The 24,195-nt window shown below is 45.6% G+C and overlaps 1 protein-coding gene across 8 annotated transcripts in view; it reads left to right on the forward strand.

The window, feature by feature from the left end:
- TNIK (TRAF2 and NCK interacting kinase) overlaps positions 1-24,195 on the forward strand; it is a 157,861-nt gene that overhangs the window by 63,366 nt on the left and 70,300 nt on the right. For all 8 annotated transcript variants that reach the window (XM_080349962.1, XM_080349963.1, XM_080349966.1 and 5 more), the window contains exon 3: positions 19,607-19,663. In XM_080349962.1, the coding sequence (XP_080206088.1) occupies positions 19,607-19,663 (57 nt within the window). The remainder of the gene's footprint in view (positions 1-19,606; positions 19,664-24,195) is intronic.

A 24,195-nucleotide genomic window follows, 5' to 3' on the forward strand; every position in this document is an offset into this window, starting at 1 on the left:
TCCGTTTTGCAGGTGCAGAGCACTTTACTTTTCCTTATAAACCCAAGCAGAGATTTAATTGCTGCTCTTCAGAAGAGCAAAACAAGAGAATGTAATAATTAGAGCTGTCAGGGAGTCCTTTCTTTTATGCTGATGCTGACATTAGCTGGTTTAAAGCCTATTTTTAACCTCTGTAGTGTTGAACACTTACTGTGTATTTTCAGTCTGGCTTTATTTGTTTCAAACTTTGTAAATTTTAAGTAACTTAAACTGGAAGAGGTGGGGAGAAAGAGGAAAACTGGATGAAAATATGAAGGAAGGAAGAAAACATAACCAAATTAAATGAAAATATGTCAGTAAATTATGTCCACCTTACAATGAGGGTTTGTGTTGCAGTGTTTTTTTCTTTCTGTGAGCCTGCAAAATTCCCTCTAACTGTGTAAGCTAAAAAAATCTTAAAGCATAAAGCACTGAGTGCCTGGTAAGATAAATATTATGTTTAACGTACCTTCAAACAGTTCCCTGGATAGTGCAGACAGCAAGAAGACTGTTTTTCTGCTTAAATAGTCATGGCTTTATCAGACTTCACCCCTGACCCCTCTGGGGGTTATCCTGATGAGCTAGCAGTATAATAGCACTGGTTGAAACCAGGTAGGATGTGCTGGGCTGATTCAGCCCTTTGTATATTTTATATATGCGCACATACCTGTATGTGTATCTGTATACATAGGTGGATATATATGTGATGAGGAACCACTGTTTTTTATTGGAGACTGGAGAAGACTGAGCTGGTGGAGATGCACCCATGCAGGGTGCTGAGGACTTCATCACGATGTAGCAAAGGGTGTCTCCTTTTCCTAGATAGATAAACTCAAAGGGTACACTGAAGCTGGGACTTCTTGGGATATCAGAAAGGTCACAGGCTTTTGGAGTTGGTGAAGTATCTCCTTTAAACCAAAGCAGGGATTGAAGTTGCGTGGTCTCAGTCTCCCTAAATTAGTGCCAGAATGGGGACGCTCAGACAGTCTCACCACGTGGATTTGCATATATAGGTTTTTTTCATCTGTCTGGCATTTAATTATAATTTGTTGGTACATGTTGGTGCTGTCAGCAGTACCTGGAGATTGCGAGGAGAGGTGGGGATGGTTGGCTGGTGGAGGATTCTTCTTGGACCCATCTGACAGTAGGGTGGACCCTGCCATGTTGCTCGAATCTTGTGGCTGCTGCTGGAGAATCTCAGCAGAGGTGGTGGGAGTCTGCACAGTGGTGCACATTCGCCTGCCCAGTGAGGGACCATTTTACTGCCGAACATAGAAGGAGGTGTTTGTGGCAGATTTATTATATTTTTTTAGAGTTTCTTGGCATGGAGGGTTCATGCTCCCCTTGCCCTGCCAGTTCCTCCTATGTGGATTAGAGCATCATCATGCCACTGTGCTCCTGGCCCTTGTGCAAAACGTTCACATCCAAAATATGGATTTCTAATCCTAAAATTACAACCTGCCCTTTCATAACACAAAATCACTCAGTTAATCTCCAAACAGTTCCCCGGCTCCTCATTAGTCACTTTGTGCTATTACGCTCTCAGCAAAAACCTTTATCCAGGTGTTAAAGCATGAATGTTATTATAAATACACCTGCTGTGTTGCTAAGCCAGCTCTGGACCTGCGGACACCAGAGAAGGGCAGGTTTAGCAAAGGATGGAGCTTTTTGCAGATGAGGTGACCCTCAGTGGGCTCAGTGTTGCTGTGAGGAGTTAGTGGTGTCACCTTCTCCTCAAAGCCCATTACGTGCTGTTTCACCGGACTTCCTTCTGATATGGGGGAAAGCAAGATGTTGGAGTCACTGAGAAGCTCCTGGTGCAAATCAGACCCGAGAACCAGGGTCAAAAACCTTCTTCCCTTGAGGCTGGCCAAGCTGTAATTTGTATTTTGTAACCACAGTTAAAGCAGAACCAGGTTCGCCCTGTAATGAGCTTGGTTACTTGTCCATCATGAGCACCGTGTTTCTAGAAGCTGTTCAGTTTTAGTGGGTTTTTTTTTTTCAATATTGACTTTTTCTGAAGAAGCAAACTAGGGCTATGCTATTAAGATTACTGATTTATATTTTTTTTCCAAGTAATCAGGAACCAAATGGGCATTTCTGCAAGTACCAGAACTAATAAACCTGGTTTCCTCTGTGTTTATGACTCTTGGTTGATTGAGTACTTCCATAATTAAATTAGGATTCTATTATGTCTGCTTATACCTATAGTCTCTCCCTCCCATTACTTTTCTGGTAATAGTGAGGCTGCTATAATTGACTGGAGAAAGGGTCTGACAGGGATTAAAAGTTGTTTGAGATAAACCTCATGAATGGCTGTGTCCAGCATCCTTTGCCACCCCGCCGCCGGTGTCCCTAAAGTCAGTAGAAAATAATCATCTTTGATGGCTTTGAAGCTACCTAGCAGCGTTAAAGCATGCATACACCCACGTGAGTCAGAGCCTTGGGTCAGTTTGTTGCTGAGGAAGCTGGGATAAAGTGATGGAGAGGTGGTGTCTTTTTAGTCCAAGCAAAGCACTGAGGATTTTGGGTTACATGCTTTGCTTCGGAAGGCAAAGAATGTGCACAGTCAGCATGTTAAAGCGTGGTTTGGCAGTCGTGAAACAGCACGGCGCTTTGTGCACTTGTGTGGTAGTAGCGCCATACATAAGGGAAATCAACATACAAGGGAATGCCTGGGTTCTTTTTTGTGTGTGATGACCTGCTTCCTAAATGTGGTTTGTACCCAAGAACTCGGGCTGTGCCTTGAAAATCGAGTACCTGAGCACCAGGGTGAACCTTACTGGTTTTGGGGCAGGTGGGACGTGGTAAAAAGCATTGAAGGGCTTTCAGTAGAAGTGTGCCCAATACAAGACTCGTAGGACTCTGTCCTTTAATAGGGTTGAGAAAGCAAATTAGTAGGTTGAAGTGTGGTGTGAGGTATTCTTCCGCATGTCACAGAAATCCTGGAATGATTGTAATTCTTGCTGACAATCAATCTTCAGTCCAGAATGCTGGGTCAGGCGTCGTGGATTAGAAAAGATGGGAAAATCAAGACCTTGCATGGCAGATACCCACGCGCATATAATGATCTGGCTTAAGAGATGGCAGCAATGCTCAGTTAACTGTTCTTTTTTTAAAAAAACAAAACAAAACACAAGGGTGCAGAGACCACCTTAAATCTGCAGTAAAAAGTTAATTACTTGAAAAATATGAATCTTTATATTTGCATATATGGCAAGATGAGAATTACTTAATACTGGTATGGCAGCATGGCCAGGTGCTGCAAAAATAATTGCATAAATATAAAATGTTCTCAGCTTACCTTTTTGCCTTTTTTTTTAAAGTATATCTGTTCTTCCAAAGGATGCGATAATTTTGCAGCCTTGAAATTGACATTTGTTCATTTCTTGTGAATTCAATTAGATGTACTGTTGCTTTTCTGAATTATTCTGTTTTATTCTGCATGCTTTTAGTTTTAATTTATGTTGTGTCCAGGTGCCACAATCAAAGTAGTATGGGTGGGGGAAGGAGGAATCCTCCCATCAGCCATGTCCCTGCAACCTCCTTGAGACAAAGCTGCGGGATGAGTGGCTTTGGCCAAGTCCTTGGCATCCTTATTGGATATATACCTCACCAGGTGGATGCCTGGTATCGGATGGATACCCCACCATCCTGACAAGGACCTCCGTGGAAAACAGGGAAAAGTGGGGTGCAAGAGGGTACGAAAATAGAAGGACTGAAAATGGAAGGTAGTGAGGAGGCAGTGGGGTTGCACAGGGCTTTGAAAGCCAGAGACAAGCAGCTGTTGGACAATGCAGCAGGAAGCCTGAACTTGTGTTTCTAGGGACACTTGGTTTTATACTTACTGTAAATACTGGGTTTTGGGGGAGGAAGGGGGAGAAATGACTGCCCTTCCTGCCGCCTGCTCTGCTGGGCTTTGTGTCGCTTCTATTTTCCTTCCTCCTGACCTCAGGGTTTGCAGAGGAGGGGTGTCAGCATCCTCCCACCCCATCGCTCCTGGCCCTTGTCCCCAGCATGGCAGAGCGTTTCCAGGTGGCATGTGAGCTGGGGAGCCACCACATCCTGCATGGGGTAGGCAGGGACCCAGTCTGTCTCCTGGAAATCTGCTTTATTCAGCCAGTTGTTTAATAGTGATTTAACCGATTTGGCAACCTCTTGGCCCAGGACCAGGTGTGCTGTATGTCAGAAGATTTTCCTTTATATTCCTAAGTCAATATTTGCATTGCAAGCATCTCTCAGCTCAGAATGGAAGAACGCTGGGTAGTTACTCCAATTTGCATAAAGTTGTTCAGGAGAACAGGATGTCTGTGGTATTTGGAAGGACAGCCGTATTTTTGGTCTGTTCTCCAAGCTTTCAGAGGGATAAATTATTTCATATTTCCTCGAAATGTTCTCAAGCGGTCCAGGAGTTTCAGGGGAGACTAAAATCTTCTTTTATATTGTCACATCAGGTGTTTTTCACTTCCTCTTTCTGACTTTTTTTTTCCTTACTTTTTTAGCAGAACTGGAACACATTTACATTAAATCACAACACTGTGTGTTGCCGATTGTTTTGCTGAGGTACGTTTTAGGAATGCTTTTGAAAGACTCTCCCCATCAGTGTTTAAGACAGGACTATGGGGATGACTTTCATTTATCATCAGCACAAGCCTTTTCAGGAGGGATGGGACCATCGTTTCAGGGCACATTAAGAGGCTGCTACAGGTGGTATGTCCTGAGCAGGTGTAAAGAGCTTTGCCCAGTCTGCAAGTCCTGCTGAAAATCTCTTATTCTTAACAACTGTCCTCTGCAACCACGAAACCCAACTCCTCGTCAGCCTTTCCTGCAGGGAACAGCCTGACTTGGCCATCATTCAGGTCAGTTTAGTGTGTCCAGTCTCTTGAGGTGGATCTACACCTATATGGAGGTGGTTTATCCCCTCAGTATTGCCATTTATCTTCAGGGCAGTTTTTATTTGCTGAGTCTCATTTCTTCCTGATCTATCACATTAATGCTTTAAGATGCCATGGAGACAAGGATATTGCAACAGAAATGTTAAGGGATGCACGTGGAGTGAATAGGGGACTAAATTTACTGAAATGTATGGTTCTTCTTGATTTGGAAGGTGCTGGGAACAGCAGCCTTCAGGGAATACTCAGCTTATCTCTTTCAGAGATGGGTAAAAATTTGGAATCTGGAGGAGGGAAACAAAAAAATGTGAAAAGCTTAAAAAAAGAAGAAAAGAAAAAAGAGAGTTGTAGCACAGGTGTGTAATCCAGTCCAGATATTATGTTTCAGAAGTTTTGATGAGGGCTCATTCTTTTGTCTGAAATTACTCATCTTCCCTCTTTGCTTAAAGCACTGGAGGCTCACAGCTTGTAGGCAGCGCTGATGAGTTGTGGCTTCTACAGTCATCTCCTGTGGAGTCACTGGTGCTGCTGGTGTTGCTGGTGACTTCACTCCTCAGTGGCATCACCACCGTGAGCATTAACCACAATTATTCACTTGTAATTGAATAGCCAGGGTGGATTTGTAACGGCATTGTGGGCTCTCTGGTGTGAGCTTGGTTGGAGGCAACATCTCAAGAAGTTTGACTGGGGTCAGCAGGCATACCCCAGTGAAAGGCAGGAGCAGAGGGCTGGAAAGGAGGGCTTGAATTAGGGGAAATATCTGTTCTAGGTGTGTTTTTTCCCAGCCAAAAGATTCCTCTATGTGCTTCCATGTTTCTTTTGTAAGAATTAGCCTGTGCAACTTTTAAATCCCCAAACAGTGGGAAGGGGAGGGAAGAGGCTTAAAGGCTAGACTGGTGGGTCTCAAGCCAAGTGTTGAGGAATGTTTACATCTATCCTGGGAGGACTTTGAAAGTGGTTTTGTTAAGGGGATAGCGATGGTGGTACCATGAACATCTGCAGATGAGGAGCCTGTTCCCATCTCTTATCATCTTGAGTAGCAAAAACAGCAGCAAAAACATTGTTTATTTGCAGAACCACCTCCTCCAGCACTAGAGAGGGGTTTGGTGCTTTGGTCTCACAGGCTGCTTGTTACCCATCTGATGCCGCCCAGGACTTAGGTGATAATAACTACTTCGTTTTATCTTTTGCCCTTCGTTTTTAAGCAAACCTTTCCCTCGTCTTTGATAAATGCTGGCAGGAACCCGTGCTCAAACAGCGCTCAGCTGGCAGGGCTGTTTGGGCCAGGGCTGAAGCCTGCAGAAGCCTGAGTCATCTTGTAAAGATCAGCTTTAAATTACAATTTCCAGTGCGCTTTTTAAGCAGTCTTGTGGAAATGCTGTGTAGGAGCCTTGGAATTACAAATGTAAAGAAATTGTGCTAATTTTTTTCTTTTATAAGGCTGCTGGGACAATGAAAGAAAGCCCTCTGCTATAGAAAATAAAATAATTAAGAATTTACAGAGTGCTGTTGTTTGAAGGTGCAAATCAAGGCACTAATGCAGCGTATGGCCATAAGAGGAACAACTCCTTTTATTCTCAAATTTGCTTTTAGGCAAGACGTTGGAGCCTTTTTGCAATATGGCATCAAGCATTGCATCATCTTTATGGGGTAGCTGCGGCATTATTGGGGGACAAAGTTGAGTGGTGAAGAGCCTGGTCTGTGGCCCAAGGTCAAGTGCAGCTGGTGGGGAACCAGGAATAGTGCCCAGCTGCTCAGCACGGCCCTGGCCCCACTGCCCGGGAGATGGGCCCACACCACGCTCGGAGGTTAAAACTCCACAGTGCACTTAAAAATCAACATGAACTTAATCAAGGCTTTAATACAAAGGGAATTTAAACATCCCCTTAAGTGTACTCAAACTAACCCCAGGCTGTGGGGGTTTAAAAGAGGGAGCAAGTTGGCAGGGTTTGGGTTTTTTTTGTTTGTTGGTTGGGTTTGGTTTTGTTTTGGGTTTGATTTTTGTTGTTGCTGTTTGTTTGTTTCTGCTTGTTTGTTTGTTTGGGGTTTTCTTTGTGTGATTTTTGTTTGGTTGTTTTGGGGTTTTGTTTGTTTGGGGTTTTTTTTTGTTTGGTTAGTTTTGCTTGTTTGTTTGTTTCCTGGACAAATGCAGGAAGGTCTTTCCCTGCTCCTGTGCAGTGATGGACATTTACATTCCACCTTGCCTGCTCTGTTACACATGCCCAGACCCTGAATACCAAGCAGCAAAAACAAACTGCGTTTTTGTCCTGCAGCTGGCTCTTGGTGGCTAGTAAAGACCTTGAATTTTTAATATGAATCTGCCTGTAACATATTGGTGGCTTTTAGTGCTTTAGCCAGCATTGATCCTACTGGGAAAGGGTTAAAAGCCCTTGGTGGCCCTGGAGGTGTGGCATGTATCCTGGCTGTAGGGGATGGGGCAGTGGGTGGCCTGAGCTGCCTTTAAGTGGGAGCAGGACACAGCCATTCCAGAAGGATGCTTATGAAGCCATATCTTACCATTTTATTTTTCTCTTAGTACAGCTGAAATTGCGGGTTCTTGGTGTGATTCAGTGCAGCGCCTGGCCTTGGGTCGCTCTGACGTGCCTACAGCGTGGCACAGTCTGTGTGAGCCGTGGATTAGCTGTGGCTGCGGTTTCACACCGAGTCTTTCAGATTGCTGCTAAGATCTTTATCCAGTCGAATAAAAGGCCGTCACCCCCTGCCCATATGTGTTCTCCCTGCAAAGCTGCAGGCAGCCTCCGAGCTGCCCACGTTCCGGCAGGCACCCTGCCTGCAGGCAGCTTTTTGGGCTGCTTTGAGAGCTTTTTTGTCTGCTTTGTTTCACTTGGCAAATAACAGTGGGTAAAATCTGTAGCGTTCAGACGGTTCCTTTAAACTGTACGGCATCAATTTGTGTCTGTATGTGTTATTTCTGTGTAAATAGGACCCTTAATGGCTAGGTAGCCCTCCTGCGATGATAACCAGGTTAGGCAGTGGCTGGTGTCCCTTAATTACCAAATAGTGACGTGCTTCACTGGTGCTGGGCTGGTCCCTTGTGTCCCTGAGTGCTGAAGGTAGCAGGGACACTCGGTCCTTTCTGGCCTCTACCCACTTGTTCCTGAACCATATTGTTCCTGTGCAATCCCTAGTACTGGCTTGACCTTCCGTCGCTAATCCCAAACCCTCCTCCTCTCCTCCAAATCTGCGGATAAAGCCTTCCTCTCAGCTGTGCCACCTGCTGCAAGATTGGATGAGGACCGTGTGCAGGGCTGGGGGGGGATGTGTTTTGTTTCGTGGGGTCTTTTAGGGCTCCTTTCTTTCCTAGAGGAGCCCTCACACCCCAGTTTCTCAATTTTCCAGAGAAATAAGGACCTCTGAGCACTGGGTGTTCTGAGAGGAGGGTCCTCTGCCGAGCCAGGGCAGCGTGGTGAGGTCCATGTGCAGGTCTGGCGTGGAAGGCAGGGAAAGACCATCTTATTTCTTAACAGAAAAGCTTTGCCTAGCCAGTATAGGGATAGAAAACTCCTCCTTGAGAGTGGAGGCTTGGAAAGTGAGAAGCCATAAAAACAATGCAATTTAATCTGCTGATCAGCTCTGTTGATCCGAACCTGCAAGGCTGGCTTAGAAGGTGAGTCACAGTGGGGCTGTTGGCAGCAGAGACAGAAATCCCATCTTTATCCCAGACAAAGCAGTGAGTGAATGTGTGACATATATCAAGCAAATATAAGGATAAAGAGTCTGCATGCCATTTCTTTGTCTCCCTTTTCCAATAAGTGGTTCTAAAGTTTTGCTACCCTATACCTGACTTGTATAAAGCAGCAGACAACGTGAAAGTCCTGATGCAGCTCTGTACAGCCAAATTAGTATGTATATCACATGGTATTGCTCTAGGCATGGCTGGGTCTTTTAAATCAGTAGAACATAGACACTGCAAAATGTTTATTGACTACTGACAGTAAGTGACTTGGAGTAGGATGGGATGGAGAGTAAGTTGTCAAGGCTGCTCAGGGCAGACAAAAACCCTGGAGGCAACTCTGGATAAAAGAGAGTGTGATGCCCATCTGCTTTCAAGTCTGTGAGGTCTAAAATGGATATTTGAGCTGACAAGGATGAAAATGTGAAACACAGGATCTGCAATATCTTGAGTTACGAAGTCATTTGGCTTAGCCCTCCGTAGCACTAGACCTGAGTCACCCCAAGAGTTATACAGGAAAGCTTTAGGCAGCTGTGGCATTTTATCCGAAGCCCTATGAAATGCTGGTACCTTTATCAGTGTGGTCATCTTAGGTCTTCCACTCTGAGACAGGGACTTGGAGTCTTGCTTACGAGTGATGAATGTATGAAGCCTGCAGGTACAAATTGGCTCCAGTGCCTGTCAGCCTTGACACATAGTCAGGAATCTAGATGGATAGACCTGAACTGATCCAAGTGTTAGCAGGACTGGAGGGACTCAAGAACTGAGGCAGTGGAAAGGTTGTAAGGATGGCTTGCTTAGAAACTGATTTGAAGTACTAGACAGGTGTCCTGGCTCCTACTGTGCAGGTTCAGCCATTGCCAACAATGGGGCTGGACCTCAGAAGTTCAGACCAAATTTCTCTTGGATTTGGGACGTTGGGGTTGGTGCACAGAAGAACCCAGTGGGTTTGTGTTCAGGCTCCCTTCTACAAGCTGAGACATGAGGCAGGTGAGGGTGAAGGAGGCGAGAGCCTCATTTGACTGCCTTGATAACCCCTGCTGAAGTGTCTGGTTATCGGATATGGGGAGATCCAAGATGGGACCCCGAGAGCTCATCTTGGGTCATGATGTCTGCAGAGAAACACAGGGCTGTGTGGGGATGTGGGCCAGCATATGCAGCTATCCCATGCGGTGAGCTGAGGTGAAAGAAATACTGCCCCACAGTTATATGGAGAAACAGGGAACGGGAAGAACTTGGGCTGGGAAAGCAGGCTGGGCTGCTCAGTCAGCTTGGGTAATTCACATGGACACAGTTGTTTATTGGCACTGGCAATTTAGTGAAATGCAATGGAAGACCTTCCTGGAAAACCATAAAGAGCCATAGAGTTAAATTTCCTGGATTAAAGGGTTGGGAAATCACTGAGGAGAGATTTGGGCTTTCCTTCATACTTGATTTTCCTTACACAAGGGGAAAAAAAACTCCACATACATTTATATATGTATATTACTGAATCTGCTTTAGATAATGTATATATCCATGTTGCTTGTCTCTGGCGCAGCTGTCTCCTGCCACCAGTGCCGTCCGTCCCTGCTGCCGAGGGGATGCTGAGCACTCGGGTTCACGGGAGGTGGTTCTCCTCATACTTTGCTGGTTGTACAACCACTTTGCACTTTACATGCCACCTCCAGAATTGGATCTTGCTACTATGAAACTGGAGCCGGAGTCAAGCAGATGGCACTGCAGAGGTGTTTCAAGAAACCACATTTCCATCAGCATGTGTAGTGGTTTTTCCACAACGGCCATTTTTTTAACTCAGCTGTGGTTTGCAAGACAGTTACTGATTCCAGGCATGGATTAAAGAGCAGGTGAAAATTCATGTGTTGAAATGCAGCTGGTTAATGTGGAGCACAGATAAGCGGGGTAGAAAAATCCTGAGGAGACTGAGGGTCACCTACATCTGCCTGGTGTTCTGGGATGAATTGCCATGAGAGGCAGCAGCAGAGAGAATGCCAGCAGCAGCAATCTATTTTGAAGAGAGTGTTTTTTCTACAAATACAGAAGTAGCAGCAGCAGCCCTGCCAAAGCACATTGTGTGGTGGAGACCTGCTGGTGCCCTGAGCTCTGGATGCAGCGGCTCACCCTCATCCTGAAGCAGAAGGTCTGAGGTCATGAGCAGCCCCAATAATTACAGGTGCAGGCTTCATAGATCTCCCTGGTGCCCTGGGATGTCCAGTGTTCCTGGATGTTCCAGTATCCAGCACAGGACCAGCTTCACTTGTGATGGAAACTGGTGCCCTTGGAGCTGGTGGGCTTATCCTGGAGTTTGGGTTTGAATGTCAAAACCAGTGTGGTTGTGGCCATGATAAAGCCAAGGTGCCCTGGGACCAAGAAGAAATCATTGGCCGTGTGTGAAACTGGGTTGGTTACAGCAAAAGCACATGGAAACTGAGTTCTGCCTGGTGTTTGCAGATGCAAAAGCTCCCTGCTGCAGTCTGGACCTGGCCAGGTGTGAGGTGGTCCCCTGCTACATGTCAAGCAGCAAGGGTCTGGAGGAAGGTCTCAGCCGGTGGGATAGCCTGGCCCACTGGAGGAGGCTGTGTCATTCTTGGGCCACCCATGAGAGCCAAGTGTCTTCCTTCAGAGGACCAGGTGATCCTAACACACGTGTGTCGTGCTGTTCCCTCCACAGCTCAGTGATTGTCGCTCGAAGGAGCAACCTGCTGCTGCTATTGGAGACATGGCCTGTGTGAAAGGGTCTTGTGGGTCTCCGAAACGGAGGTTTAATTTTAGTTATGAATGCTGCAGTGTTGAATAGGCCGTGATGTGAAACAGAAGCACCGTGGGGGTGTTAAAGGGTGGTAATAACTGTCATGAACTAACGTTATTGGGAACAGGCTGTACTGTTGCCTTTTAGCTGCAAAAATGTGCACTTGCAGAGGAGCCGGAGCCAAAGGGAGAGGAAGGAGCAGCCCCAGGGCCCCGGAGGTGATGGGGCTGCTGCCCTGGCAGAGCTCAGTGCTGGGTCTGCTGGGGCTGGGGGTGCTGGAGCAGAGACCAAAGCCCACAGAGGGCCTGGGGAAGTTGCAAGGGGTCCAGCTCTGACCATTGGCATCCCTGGCCTACTCCATACCACTGGTGCTCCTTTGAATCCTGCTGCCTTCCTTGTGGGACCAGCTCTGGGAATATTTTCCTAAATCACTGTTTGTCGTTCTTTGGTTTTTTTTTAATTCATTACTCTTTGTCAGGAACATCTCTCCGTAGTCCTTTGGTGCCTCAGGTTTCCGTAGGCTGCTCCTTCAAGGCACTTGCAGTGTATTTGCTGTCTGCTGTTAGGCTTGGTCCACTCATCTTACAGCCCAAACATTCTCTCATGGAGGCTTTGACCTCCCTTTAGGAGAGTGCTGTTGGTTCCTGTGTCCTGGGAAAGCCCTGCCAGACCCAGAAACATCGTGAAATTGGGTCTGCTGCGAGGTTCCCTGTGACTGTGAAGCACACCTTGTCAAAACCTACAGCTCCAAACACTTGTGGACAAAATCTGTGCACAGTCCTTTGTTTGAGCATGAAGCAGATCTGCAACTCCCCATTGCCAGGTTGCTGGTGTAGGTGGGGACAATGCCATAGAGAGGGGGGAAGCACTTCCTAGCCCATGGTTTTCACTGGGTGGGAATTACAAGGGGTGCAAGCCACATCTAGAGGAACTGTCTACAGAAACGTCTGGAAGGATTTAGGATCTCTGATGCTGTCTTAGGACCCCTTATGCCAGCAGTATTATCCATGGAAGAGGGAAACCTCTCAGTTCTTCCTGAGCTGGAGGAGGTTGGTGTTTCCAGCTGCCTTTGAACTACAAGAGATGGGGGATGGCCTAAGTGCAAACTTTGGTATAAGGGATGCATTTCCCTTATATATAAGGGAATATATTATTATAATCTTGCTCACCTATGTGGTATAGTACATATTATTTCTGGAGATGAATAATATGCTAATTTAACAATTTTGCTCGTTAATCTAATAATCCTGCCTTCTTTACTTAACGTCAGACCTATTGTGGAGCTGCAGTAATGGAATTGCAGCTCTTCCAGCTGCATGGCCCCGATCAGAGCTTGGATTGATACAGAGGATTAGAAATGCTACAGTCCAAAGGTCAGCTTTGTTCGGTCAACACAGAGCATTAGCTTGGCCCTGTGCAATTAGAGACATCTGTGCTGGGAGAGGATTTATGCCTTTCCAAGGAGAAGCTCTGATTGTTCAATCCAAACTGAAATATTAATAAAAATGCCCAGATGAGGAGAACAACAAAAAAAAATCCACTTGATTTTTGTTTATTTTTGTTTATTTTTGAAAATGCTGGAAAAGATGACACAGATGTAAGGGAGGATCAACTATGAGTAAAATTTTGCTTGTCCTGCTCAGTGAAGGTCTTCTACTCTCCAAAAGCAGCCCAAGGAGTGGCAGTAGGGTGGCCAAAAGGAAAGAGCTGTGTGTGAGTGGGGAACCAGCTTTTTGCAGAAGAGCTCAGGAGCACAAAGGAGCAACTCTGGAAAAATCACCTGGCCAGCAAATGAGATGTTGAGTATTAGATGCACCTTTTTGTCTTTTTCATAGAGTTTCCATTTCTGGTACCAGAAGTGTTGCTGTTTTATGCAGGAGGATGCCATTTGCAGAGAGTGTGTTGAAGCCGGGGGGAACAGAGGATATTTTTGGTAGCCCCATAGGCAGGTGGAGTTTGCCCCAGGTGGGAAGGAACTGCCTTAAGTCGGTCGTGTCCTTCAGTGCGTTGGGACAGCGGAGTCACTCTGAAGCTCTTGCAAAGCTGTTTGTGAACCCTAGAAGGGATGGGGAGGTGGAAATGTGTGCCATTAGAGGGAAACACATTGCCTTTGTGATCATGCTGTTTCTCTCAAGAAGAGCAGCACATGCTCCTGCTGGAAAGGGCAGAGGTTTTCTGCAATGTTTGGCTGAAAGGCAGCAGGATGGGGCTGAGTCCTGGCCAGGGTGAGGACCTGGTCCCCAGTCTGGGGTTGTCCTGAGTCCCCACTGGTGTGAAATCCCCCTGCTAGTAGTGGCGGTTAGGCACAGGCAGGAACATTAAGGTTTGGCCCATGATGGCTTTGGTTTAATCAAACAGGTATTTTACTCTCTGTTAAAGTAAACATTTGTCACGTCCTGCTTTGTGGTTCACTTTCTCGTGCTGACCTGATGTTTAGAGTATCTGATGTTTTAATTACCTTCTGAGATACATGGATTTATTTCAGATATATTTGAAGAGATGTGTAAACCAGCTGCAAAGCTAGAGTACATCATTTATTAAAACAGCTTGTTTTGGAGTTAGCTGAATTTTCATCCTAGGATAAGCCTGTTTTTCCATCAGTAAGTAATTTAGCACCTTAAACTAATCAGAGGGGTTTTTTTGACACCCTCAGGATTGTTTTCAATGGGAAAGGAAGTGTGTAAACGTGCCTATACTCCATAAAAGCCAAGAACGAGTCACGCTGGATGCTATAAAGTGGTCTAATTTACTGCAGGATGGCAGTTTGGATGCACAGCTCCTGGTAGACGGTAAAGTTCCTTCTCAGAGGAAAAAATAGATGCAATTTTTGGTGCATTCTTGCTAAAGTGCCTTCATGTGAGAAGTCTCTGAGTTGCTTTGAACTAGAGGAAAACAAGAAACCAGCAGGACCTGGACCAGAGACCTGTGTGAAGTTCTGGCCCATCTGAGCAGAGCTCTGCTGCAGAAGGTCTGGGATGCAGAGACAGAGCCCGGAGGAGATCAGACTCACCCGTGAACACTGTGACAGTGTGTCTGCACAAGTAGGGCTTGACGAAGAGTTTGTCATAGCTATCACGTATCAAAAAGGGTATGTTAATGTAGAAAAATGAACTGATGATTTCTCACCTGGCGAAAGCTCTGATGTCCCATGCTGTTCATGTTGTAGGAAGAGTATGTGTGTGCTGGAGGTGGTGGTGTTGAGGACATGCTGTCTGACAACACAGTTCAGAGGCAGGAGTTGGCCAGTAGAAAGGGCAGTTGTTGGCTTGCTGGCATCAGCTTGGGATTTTAGCAGCAACAAAAATATAATGGAAGAAAATTAGTTGAGAGGTTTCTGTCCTGCCACACTGATAATATTTGGACTTTTATGGGAGTTCTTGTTGTTTGTCTCAGTCTGTTGAGATTTCTGTGTGAAATGGGGTGTTCGTTGGGTTCTGCTTTCTCAGCGGTGGGGAATGGTGGTGTGGTCTGGCCCCAGCAAAGCTGTCCACATCGGAATTTCTGCAATGCCTCACAAAGGCACCCGGATCCCACTTCTTTAAGACTTAAATGTTAAATGAATAAGAGCACTGCAAAATGGCTACATTCCAAGTGTTTTTCTTTGAAGTATCAGACCTACAATAGGGTGACTCCACTGAATGACTGCTATGGGGATTAGGTCTGCATGGGGTTTGAAGGCTGTTGCCCTAGATGGGAGGTTTAAGAGACGATGCTCTGCCTTTCTGAAGAGAGTGACAGTCATGGTTGTGTCCCACTGGTTGCAGCAGGTGGCAGGTCTTGTATTTTGTTGAACGAATAGGAGCAGACAGCAGAAGTTAAGTAAAAATGGTGGGATACATTTCTGGGTTTTTTGCTTAAATATGAAATCCATTCTTGTGCAAGCAAAATTTTAAAAAGCAACCATCAATCATCTTCTTTCTGTCGTTAAAATACAGATTTGAATTTTGGGCCAGGGTATGCAGCTTCTGTGTACAAAGGCTGATGTTGAGGCCAGGTTTTATTTATTTAGTAAATATAATGCCTGAATGCATCAACTGATGTTTAAAAGCATTTACCAATGTTCCCATTGTGTGTCAGTCCATTACATTTTATGGAGTGTGAGGACCATAGCCTTTGAAGAAAAAACTTGTGGTGCCTGCTTCATTTGCAGAAATTAGTCTTAATACTTGACATTATCAAGTTAGTGATAGTTGATATAACATTTCAAGAGTAATTAGGAGCATGAATTTATGCTCAGATGGATGTTTAATTAAAAACTGTGGCAGCTTTGAAGTTCACGCTTGAATAATCTTGAGGCTGAAATGTGGGTTTATACCCAAGTGAACCTTGACAGCAAATCTGGAGAGGGGAGAAGCGCTTTAGTAGCTCTGATTTCCTCCTATTTGTTTTACGCCATCAAAGCCATCACAGTGTCTGTAACAGTGCCATATTTATGAAGATGAGAGCAGACTGAACAGTTCAGCCAGGACGTCATGTTGCCAAGTACAAAACCTGGTTTGGGAAAAGAAGCAGGGAGATGTTGGAGCATATTTGTGTGTTTGAGACCCCTGGGAGCCATACCCCAGGTGATGCTGGCAGTGGTCCGTCAAACCTTTTGGTGCTTAGCTGTGAACAGCCAACATGGGGTGATGAAAGTGCCTCCTGGAAATCCCTTCTCCTTCCTCTCTGTGAATTTTTGGGGAGTTCAACTGCCGCCCTGTGTGAGTGGGAGGGACAGGTGGATAAACCCCGGTTTATGTCCAATGCAAAGGTGATGCCATGCAGGAATCTGAGCCCTGTGGCAGGATGGGGCTGATGGTGTGACGTCATAGCAGCTTGGGCTTTGGGAGGATGCTGGTCCTCTTCCATCTCTCGCTCTACAAGCAGCTGGAAGCAGCTCACTCACCACTGACAAGCTAAAAAATCCTCAACAATGCCAAGAAACAAAGAAGGAGAGAAGACAAAATGTTACAGATTGCTAAAGAGCAGATCAGCTCCTCTTCTGCAGGCAGACAGGTGACCTGTTGGCTTAGATTAATACGCAGGCGGGAGACAAGGAGGGCATGGAGAGCAATGGTTGCTGCTCCCCTCCGGCTTCCTTCACTCCTGTCACCAAAAATGGTGGTGGTGATGGTGTGGTCTGAAAGCTCAGAAGTGACACCTTACCCTGGAAGGGTCTCATCCTCCTGAAGGCTTCACCTCTAGGCAGGTGTACCCTCTCCAGCATCCCCAGGGTGAGCCTCCATGCACCAAAAGGAGGAATTCTGAAAGAGCAGAGAATTTCTGTTAAAATTCTCTGTAGGCACCTGCATTCTTACCTGTTTTGACCCATGTCTTTGCTGTTGGGGGAACACAGGTGACCCAGGAGCAGGAGCTGGGCTCAGTCCTTGGGTGGTTTTGTAGTGGAGGCCTCTGCACCGGCAACAGTTTAAAGAAAAAAGCCAGCAGGTTTTGGTGGGTGGAGGACATGCGGGAGGGGAGGTAAAAACATATTGCTGTATTTCTGGTGCTTTTCTTGGTCTTGCTACCCCAGTCCCCATTTGTAGCTTTGTAACAGCAGTGCAAGGCTCACACTGGAGAATTTAGCACTTACCACACATTAATTAACAGTTTCAGCTTGCCTTGGCTTTGACAGAAATGGCTCTGCTGCCTGGTCCATCTGGATGCTTTGGAAAGGCTGTGGGGACATGGGCTCTTCTGCATGGCCAGTGTGCAGGAGGTGGCTAATGCCATCAAAAGGGCTTGTTGCTGCTGTGACATCTTTTAATGAGTACAGGCCAGATGCTGATTTTATTCTTGTATTGTGTCTGTCACTTTCAGTTCTCTCTCCAGCTTGTGTGTATCTGTATTGTAAAGCTAAGAATGCCTGCAGGAAGGTGAAAATCAACTGGTTTTCCTAAGCTATAGTTGATGGTTTCACTGCAAGTATCAATGCAGAACATGCTAGATAGGTTGAATTAAAAGGGACAGTTAACTGGTGAGGAAACACTGTGTTTCACTGGACAGAGGTGGAAATCTGCTGAGATGAAGCTCAACACTCCAACGCTGTGAACAAACTATACAAAAAGCAAGTCTTTGTTCTGAAGTTCCAAGGCTAAATACTTACTGGTTCTACTTCACCCAATTTTTGCATGACTAAGTGTCCCTCATGACTTACATTAACATTTCACAATGGTTTATTTTGTTTTGGTAAATGTTCACACAATATAAAGATTTTACCTTTACCCATAAATACTTGGGAGGTGCACGGGGCAGTGGCAGATCCCTGGGAGAAGGGTGGGGTGGACATGGGGGGCTCCTTTTTCCCTTGGCCACTATTGGGAACAGGCAGCAGCACTCTGTGGCGGCAATGCTGGGGCATTTCCTTAAAGTACAAAATGAGGTGGTGATATGTCAAATGAAGGCGGTTGTAGCTGCAGATACATGGCTTGAAATGCCTTGTCTCCCTCCTCCGTTTCATGGAAGATGCAGTGTGCCGCACCTGTGTCCAAGCGCATTCCCTGCTGATGCTCTGTTGGCTTTAATTAAAGAGTCAGTGTGGGGCGGCTTCCTGGTCAAGTAAACAAGGATGAATTTAGGAAGAGGAAGATTTGGTTTTGCTGTTTAAATGTATTGTGTCTAGCAATGCATCCCTCCTTCCCAACACCTGCATCCAGGGGTTGCTTCAGGCTCAGCCTGGTGCTGCTGGACTGCACTATATTATTATGTTGCACATTTAAAAATAAAGCTCTTTTTCTGTCGTTAGAACATGCGGTTACTCAGGACATAAAAATTGTGCTAATAAACGAGCAAGGAACCCTGGTGGGTGAATTGGCTTCCTGGTGAAGTCATAAATTTGGAGAGGATGGTGCTGCCTTGCTCCACAGCTGGCATGTGGATTTGCTCCCTGATGCTGTGCCTGGAACCCCGAAGGGTCCCTGTGTCTGGTAATTTGGGGTTCTTGCTGGAGGTGCGATGGTGTGAAAAACCCATCTCCAGGCTGCAGAAAGGCTGGGAAACCTGGGCACAAACCCCAGCTCATCAACAAGCATGCTGGTGGGGGGCCAGAGGAGCCTGCAGTTTAGGAAAAACTATTTTTCCCTGTTTGTGCCATGCTGCAGCTTGGAAGCTCTGCTCCTCGCCATGTCCTTGGTGCGTTAATTATTGGTGCTGCAGGGCAGGAGCTGCCGCTTGGTCTGTGTCCTCCGTGCCATATCTCCTGTGATGGGGCTTTGGGCTACTCCAGCAGTAAGAAGTGAATGGGAAACTGGGATGCTTCCCTCTGCCTCCCAGCTCTCCTGCCAGGATCAGCATCGGCTGGTTTTCATGGAAAAGAAACATCTTTTCCTCTGACTGCCCCATTTGTAAACAGAGTGTGTGTCCTCAAATAGAAGGGGATGGAGTGATTTGATATGACCAATGTTGATCCAATGTTGGGTGATCCATTTCTTGGGAGAGGAGGAAAAGCTGGAATTAAGTTGCTTCATAGCAGTTGCGTTGGTTTTAAGACCCCATAAACAATTTGGTTTCATTTATAGTTTTCTCCGTTGCTTCCAGGCATTCTTCCATTAGGATTAATACAATCGAGCACTGTGCAACAAGCAGTTTATTGCAGTGATTTGCTAATTTTTCAGTTGCTGAAAACCAAGGAGGCCATATGTGTCAAGGGGCTTCTGTTTCCATGCTGCCCCTCAAGCATCTCCTCCAGACACGTTCCCTGTTTGTGCCAGCCCTGAAGATGGGGTCACTTCCATAGCCAAAAAGCAATTCTGATTTTATAAACCTCTCTATCCTGCTAACTGAGGTTTTTGTACAATAAATACATTAGTGGACAGAGTGTATAATGATGCCCTACAGACTTGGAGTCCCTTGGGTGTCCCCAGGTCCATGAGAGCTGGGGCTGGGAAAGGAGGGGACAAAGTCCGTGCCGTGTGGGGACCCCGGCCAGCCCATTTCCATCATCCCAGCTCCAGCAGACCATTTCCAGCCGAGTCATGCTCTGTGCTCAGGAGAAGCCCCAAGCTGTTTTTTTGCATGGCTGAGCATTAAAGGATATTTCCAGCACTTGTTTGCCAGGAAAATACAGCGTGGAAGGCCCTTCACTAATTAATTGTAATGGCATGAGGAAGGGGAGGGAATTGCTTTCCCATCATGGCTGCTGTGAAGATGCTCTTGAAAAAGGAAAAAAATGCAGGGATGCTGCCAAGGCGAGGAAATTGTTGAAGGATATTGTTCCCTGGGAGGAAAACCTTTCCACCCAGCAAAACAAACAAACTTCTCCCTTTTCTTTTGCAGGGTCGTCATGTTAAAACGGGACAGCTTGCTGCTATTAAGGTTATGGACGTCACCGGGGTAACAAATCCTCCTCCTCCTCCTGCATCCTTAAATGACAGATAAGAGGGGAAAGGGGATGGAGGGTGATAACAATGTGTGGGGGTTGGTGGAAGGCTCATGTTCCTGGGAAGCAAATACTCTTTGTCTTAATGTGAAATGTGCCATTAAGAGGTTCTTAATAAATACGTGAAAAAAAAAAATCTGGAAGAGTTTTGGAGATTAAGTAATTTTATGCTGAAACAAAGCAGCATCCAGTTCCAGCAGTGATTCTTTTGAATGCAGTAATAAAATCTGAAGAAAATTGTAGCAACAGGATTGTGTATTCATAACACATTTCAGCTTCTCCAGATCCATATTTTTCACTAAAAAGCTTTTGTTCACCAAAACTGTGTGCAGGTATTGTTATGAATAGCTTTACTAGGCAAGCTAGATTATTCCTGTGCATCCTACTGATAAAGAGGGAAAAAATGCACCACCCTGGTCTCAGAAACACGACTCTTTTGAAACTTGTATCAGGCTAAGAGAACCAAGAATTTGTAAGTTATTAAATGAGACACGGGATTTAGGGGAAAGAATGGTTTCACCATTTCCCAGTGCACGCACACACACACACACAAAAAAAAGAGTGGAATTGCTATGATCCCTAAAAGCCTAAACAGATGCTTTTAAGAGAGAGATATGAAAGTACTTTTTCTTGATTTTTTAATTTTTTTAAGTGTATTATTATGCCTCCCAAAGTTCCTGCCTATATAAACAGTATCAGGTTTGGGAGTAAGAATGTGTTTTGTTGTGTTTTGTTTGTTTGTTTGTTTGCTTTGTGTTTTTTTAATCTTTTTTATCTTTTTTTTTTTTTTTAATGGAATAACACATTTCAAAATTTAGGACTCAGTCCCAGTCTACCCACCTTATTTTTTTGAGTTAATGTTATTAATCAGCTTTCAGGAGTTCAGCGCATACAGAGTTGACTCGCTGTGAAAGCAGTCAGCTGGCTGCGGGAGTATGTTTTGAAATACTTTAGATATTGTGGTGGATATTAATATCTACAGGACCTTCTTTGAGTTTCTTCTCTGTGCTAACAGGTGAAATGATGCATGGGAATAGGTCTGTAAATGTGAATGAGATTTTCTTCTGTTTATTTGCAATATCTACAACTGCCATTTATCTAGTTCTCATGGGAAGCAGGCTCTAAGGGAATGGGCTGACCGACCAAACAGAACATAAATAGCAGTAAGATTCCCATGGGATGAAGTCTGAGGTTACAACAAATTTAAGCTGAGAAATCAGAATATTACTTTGAGGCCAAACAGGGGCTTAAATTTGAGTCCACACTTAGTTCATTGTTTTAAAACATCATCATTTCCAAGCAAAGATGTTGAAGAAAAGTACCCAAATCTGATCCTGCCTAGTAACTAATATTTTCAGGAGTGTCTTTAAGTTGATGTCCCTGATCTAGACCTTTACCTTCCAAAGCAGGATCTCACATCTCTGAACATCCAAGGTAGTAAATCAGATATTTGATATGGGATGTGTTGTTCGGCTATTTAATTATTTTCCCCTTAAGCTGATTTTAGTCATATTAAAACATGTCAGCTATTTCTGTTTTAATATATGATGTACAAACTTTTAAAGTTGGTCCTCTGAAAAAGCCCTGTCTGAACTTCTGATCTGTTCTACTTCTTCTGCCCCACTGAATACCCCATGAGGTGGCTTCTCAGCCTCTGATGACCCCAGTATTGCATGAGAGGAGAAGTAGGTATAGTTACGTAGGAGGTAGCAGAATGAGCTGAGGCACGGAGGTGACACCTCCATGTCTTCTGAAGAGATGTCACCAGCCGGTAGTCACCAACAGAAGGCTTCTCCATAAGCAGGACAAGGCTTGGGCTGGATGGGTGGTGACCACAGCAGAGACAGAGCACACTTGTGAAATGGTAGGGAACTGTGCTTCGTAGCTGTTGATGCTGAAGTCAGATCTAGAGCCATGTCTTCCAGCCACAGCAGGAATGGTCCTGGGAGTCGCTTCTAGAGTCATTTCTAAAGCTGGTCCCCGCATCATGTCTACAGCCACGTTTGGCAGCTGGTCCAGGCTCAGTGCAAAGGCTGCTGGTGAAAACCCAGCTGTATCCGCTCCAGTCCTTCACTGTCTCCTGACACACACCAGTTTCAGTGCTGCCACTGCTTCATTTTTTCTTCCACCTATTTTTCCAGGATGTCCCTGATGACAGTGTGTCTTTCAGAAGCCTGCAGAGCACAGAACTAGTGTGGTCATCCCAACCATAGACATAAGAAGACATTTTTTTACAATGAGGGTAGTAAAGTACTGGCCCAGGTTGCCAGAGAGGTGGTGGATGCCCCATCCCTGGAGACATCCCAGGCCAGGCTGGATGGGCCTCTGAGCAACCTGATCTGGTTGAAGATGTCCCTGCTCATTGCAGGAGTGTTGGACTAGATGAGCTTTGAAGGTCCCTTCCAACCCAAACTATTATGTGATTCTATGATCTGCTGTTTTGTGGAGGAAGTTTTTGGAGTGTAAAGCCCCCATGTTTTAAGTGAGGTCCCAGCCAGCATCTCATCCTAACCACATGCCTTACACTAAACCACCCAAGACTCCTGAGGATGATGCTTTGTTTAACTCATCTACGCTCTTGCTAATAAGGTGTTAGGGAAGATTGCAGCATAGAGGCTCTCAAATTACAACACTTGATCAGCTTGGGCAGCTGCTGTCTCTGATTGGTTTGGGTTCATTTTCCAGGGGCTGGTCCTGCTGTGTGCCCCACTTGTAGCGATGGATGTAATAGGATTGATCAATGGAGGCAAAAGTCCAGTAGCAAAACCTGGTCTGTGGATTTTGTCGCTTTTGGGATTGGAGTGGTTACAGCAGCTTGCTATAATAATTCTTGTTTTCTTCCCTCCCTCGCTGCATTTGCTGGTGGTCATCACTGGCAATAGACCTTCTTGGAGCAAGAGGTTGGGCTGGAGACCCCTGAGCTTAGTCATCCAGGCACATCCTCAGGTCCCATCCTGACCTCCACAGCTCTGATGTTTGTTTTTGGGGGAGTATTTTTTGCTTTTTCAACTTTTTTCCACGATTTTGGATACTTCAACCTGTAGAGGGAATCAAGATAAAACCTTAGACCAAGTGTCCCTGTGGCTCCTCTCCATTTTTCCCAGAGAGTCAGGTGTTTTTATTTGGTCCTCCTGCCCTAAGCTTCACTGTTCTTCCCTGAATTCTCTCTGGAAGACTGTAGTCAATAAGTCACTTTCCATGGTGGTTTGGGAAAAAAAGCCATGTTTCTGTCTATGTTGGTCACACCTGGTCGGGGAGCATCACTCTTCAAGGAGTGTCTTGTCTTTTGCCCATTTGTAAAACTGAAGTCAGGATGAAGCAGGTGAGGGCCACAAGGCTAATAAAGAAGAATAAAGAGATAATAGCCCTTCTGGTCCTTTTATAATAAAGCTCAGCAACATCAAAGCACTAACTGCTGCTCTACAACCTGTGGAATTACAGTGAACTGGAATTCGGTCAGCTTAAAATAAAACCAGGGCATGTTTGATGGTTGTGAAAGCAAAGAGATAGGAAATCAAAATAGATATCAGTGTAGTTCTCCTGCCTCGTCTCCTCCAGCTTTGCAGACAGGATGGAGAGGGGCTGTGACAGCTGATGAGAATGGTGCTTGTCACCAGGACTGAGTGAGTCTGGCAGAGGGTTTATGGCCAGGCAGCATCTGCCTGGTCCCTGTGTGGTTTCACCGGGCCACCAAAAACACCTGGTGTCCCCAAATGTCTTCTGCTGCTTCTGCCCCTGGGGACAGGTAGGAGCGGAGTGTCAGATGACTGGGATGCACAGTGTTAGAGCACTTCTGCTATGCAGTGGTTTCTAGAAAACCATCTTCCCAGGCTTTTGATGGGTCTAGGAGGGTGTGCAGATGAGTTACTGCAGTAATACAAGTATTGTTAAGCTTCAGAGCAATGCAAAACTGATGTAAACTATTATATGAATTATTAAAGGAATTAGTTTAAAAAGATGAAGGAATGTCTAAACCACCGAAAACATGTAATCTGGCTCTGATGCCAAAGCCTGGCAGTGGTGCATCTCTGGATGAAGAGCGTATCTCCATGGGAGGGCTCAAATCCTGGCCAGGCTTTGCTTTGCTCCTGCCCTGCAGATCACAGAATCACAGACTAGTTGGGGTTGGAAGGGACCTCTGGAGATCATCCAGTCCAACCCACTTGCTAAAGCTGGTTCATCCAGAGCAGGTCGCACAGTAATGTGTCCAGGCGGGTCTGGAATGTCTCCAGAGAAGGAGACTCCACAGCCTCTCAGTGCAGCCTGCACAAGTACTCTGGCACCTCAAATTAAAGACGTTTCTCCTCGTGTTTGGATGGAACCTCCTGTGCTTCAGTTTGTGCCCATTGTCCCTCATCCTATCACTGGGCACTACTGAAAGGAGTCTGATCCATCCTCTTAACATCCACCCTTCAGATATTTATAAACATTGATGAGATTGTTGCAGAATCGTATGGAAACCGCATGATTTCTGCACCACCTGAAG

This window comes from Nesoenas mayeri, assembly GCF_963082525.1.
Source record: "Nesoenas mayeri genome assembly, chromosome: 9".
NCBI classification, from domain to species: domain Eukaryota; kingdom Metazoa; phylum Chordata; class Aves; order Columbiformes; family Columbidae; genus Nesoenas; species Nesoenas mayeri.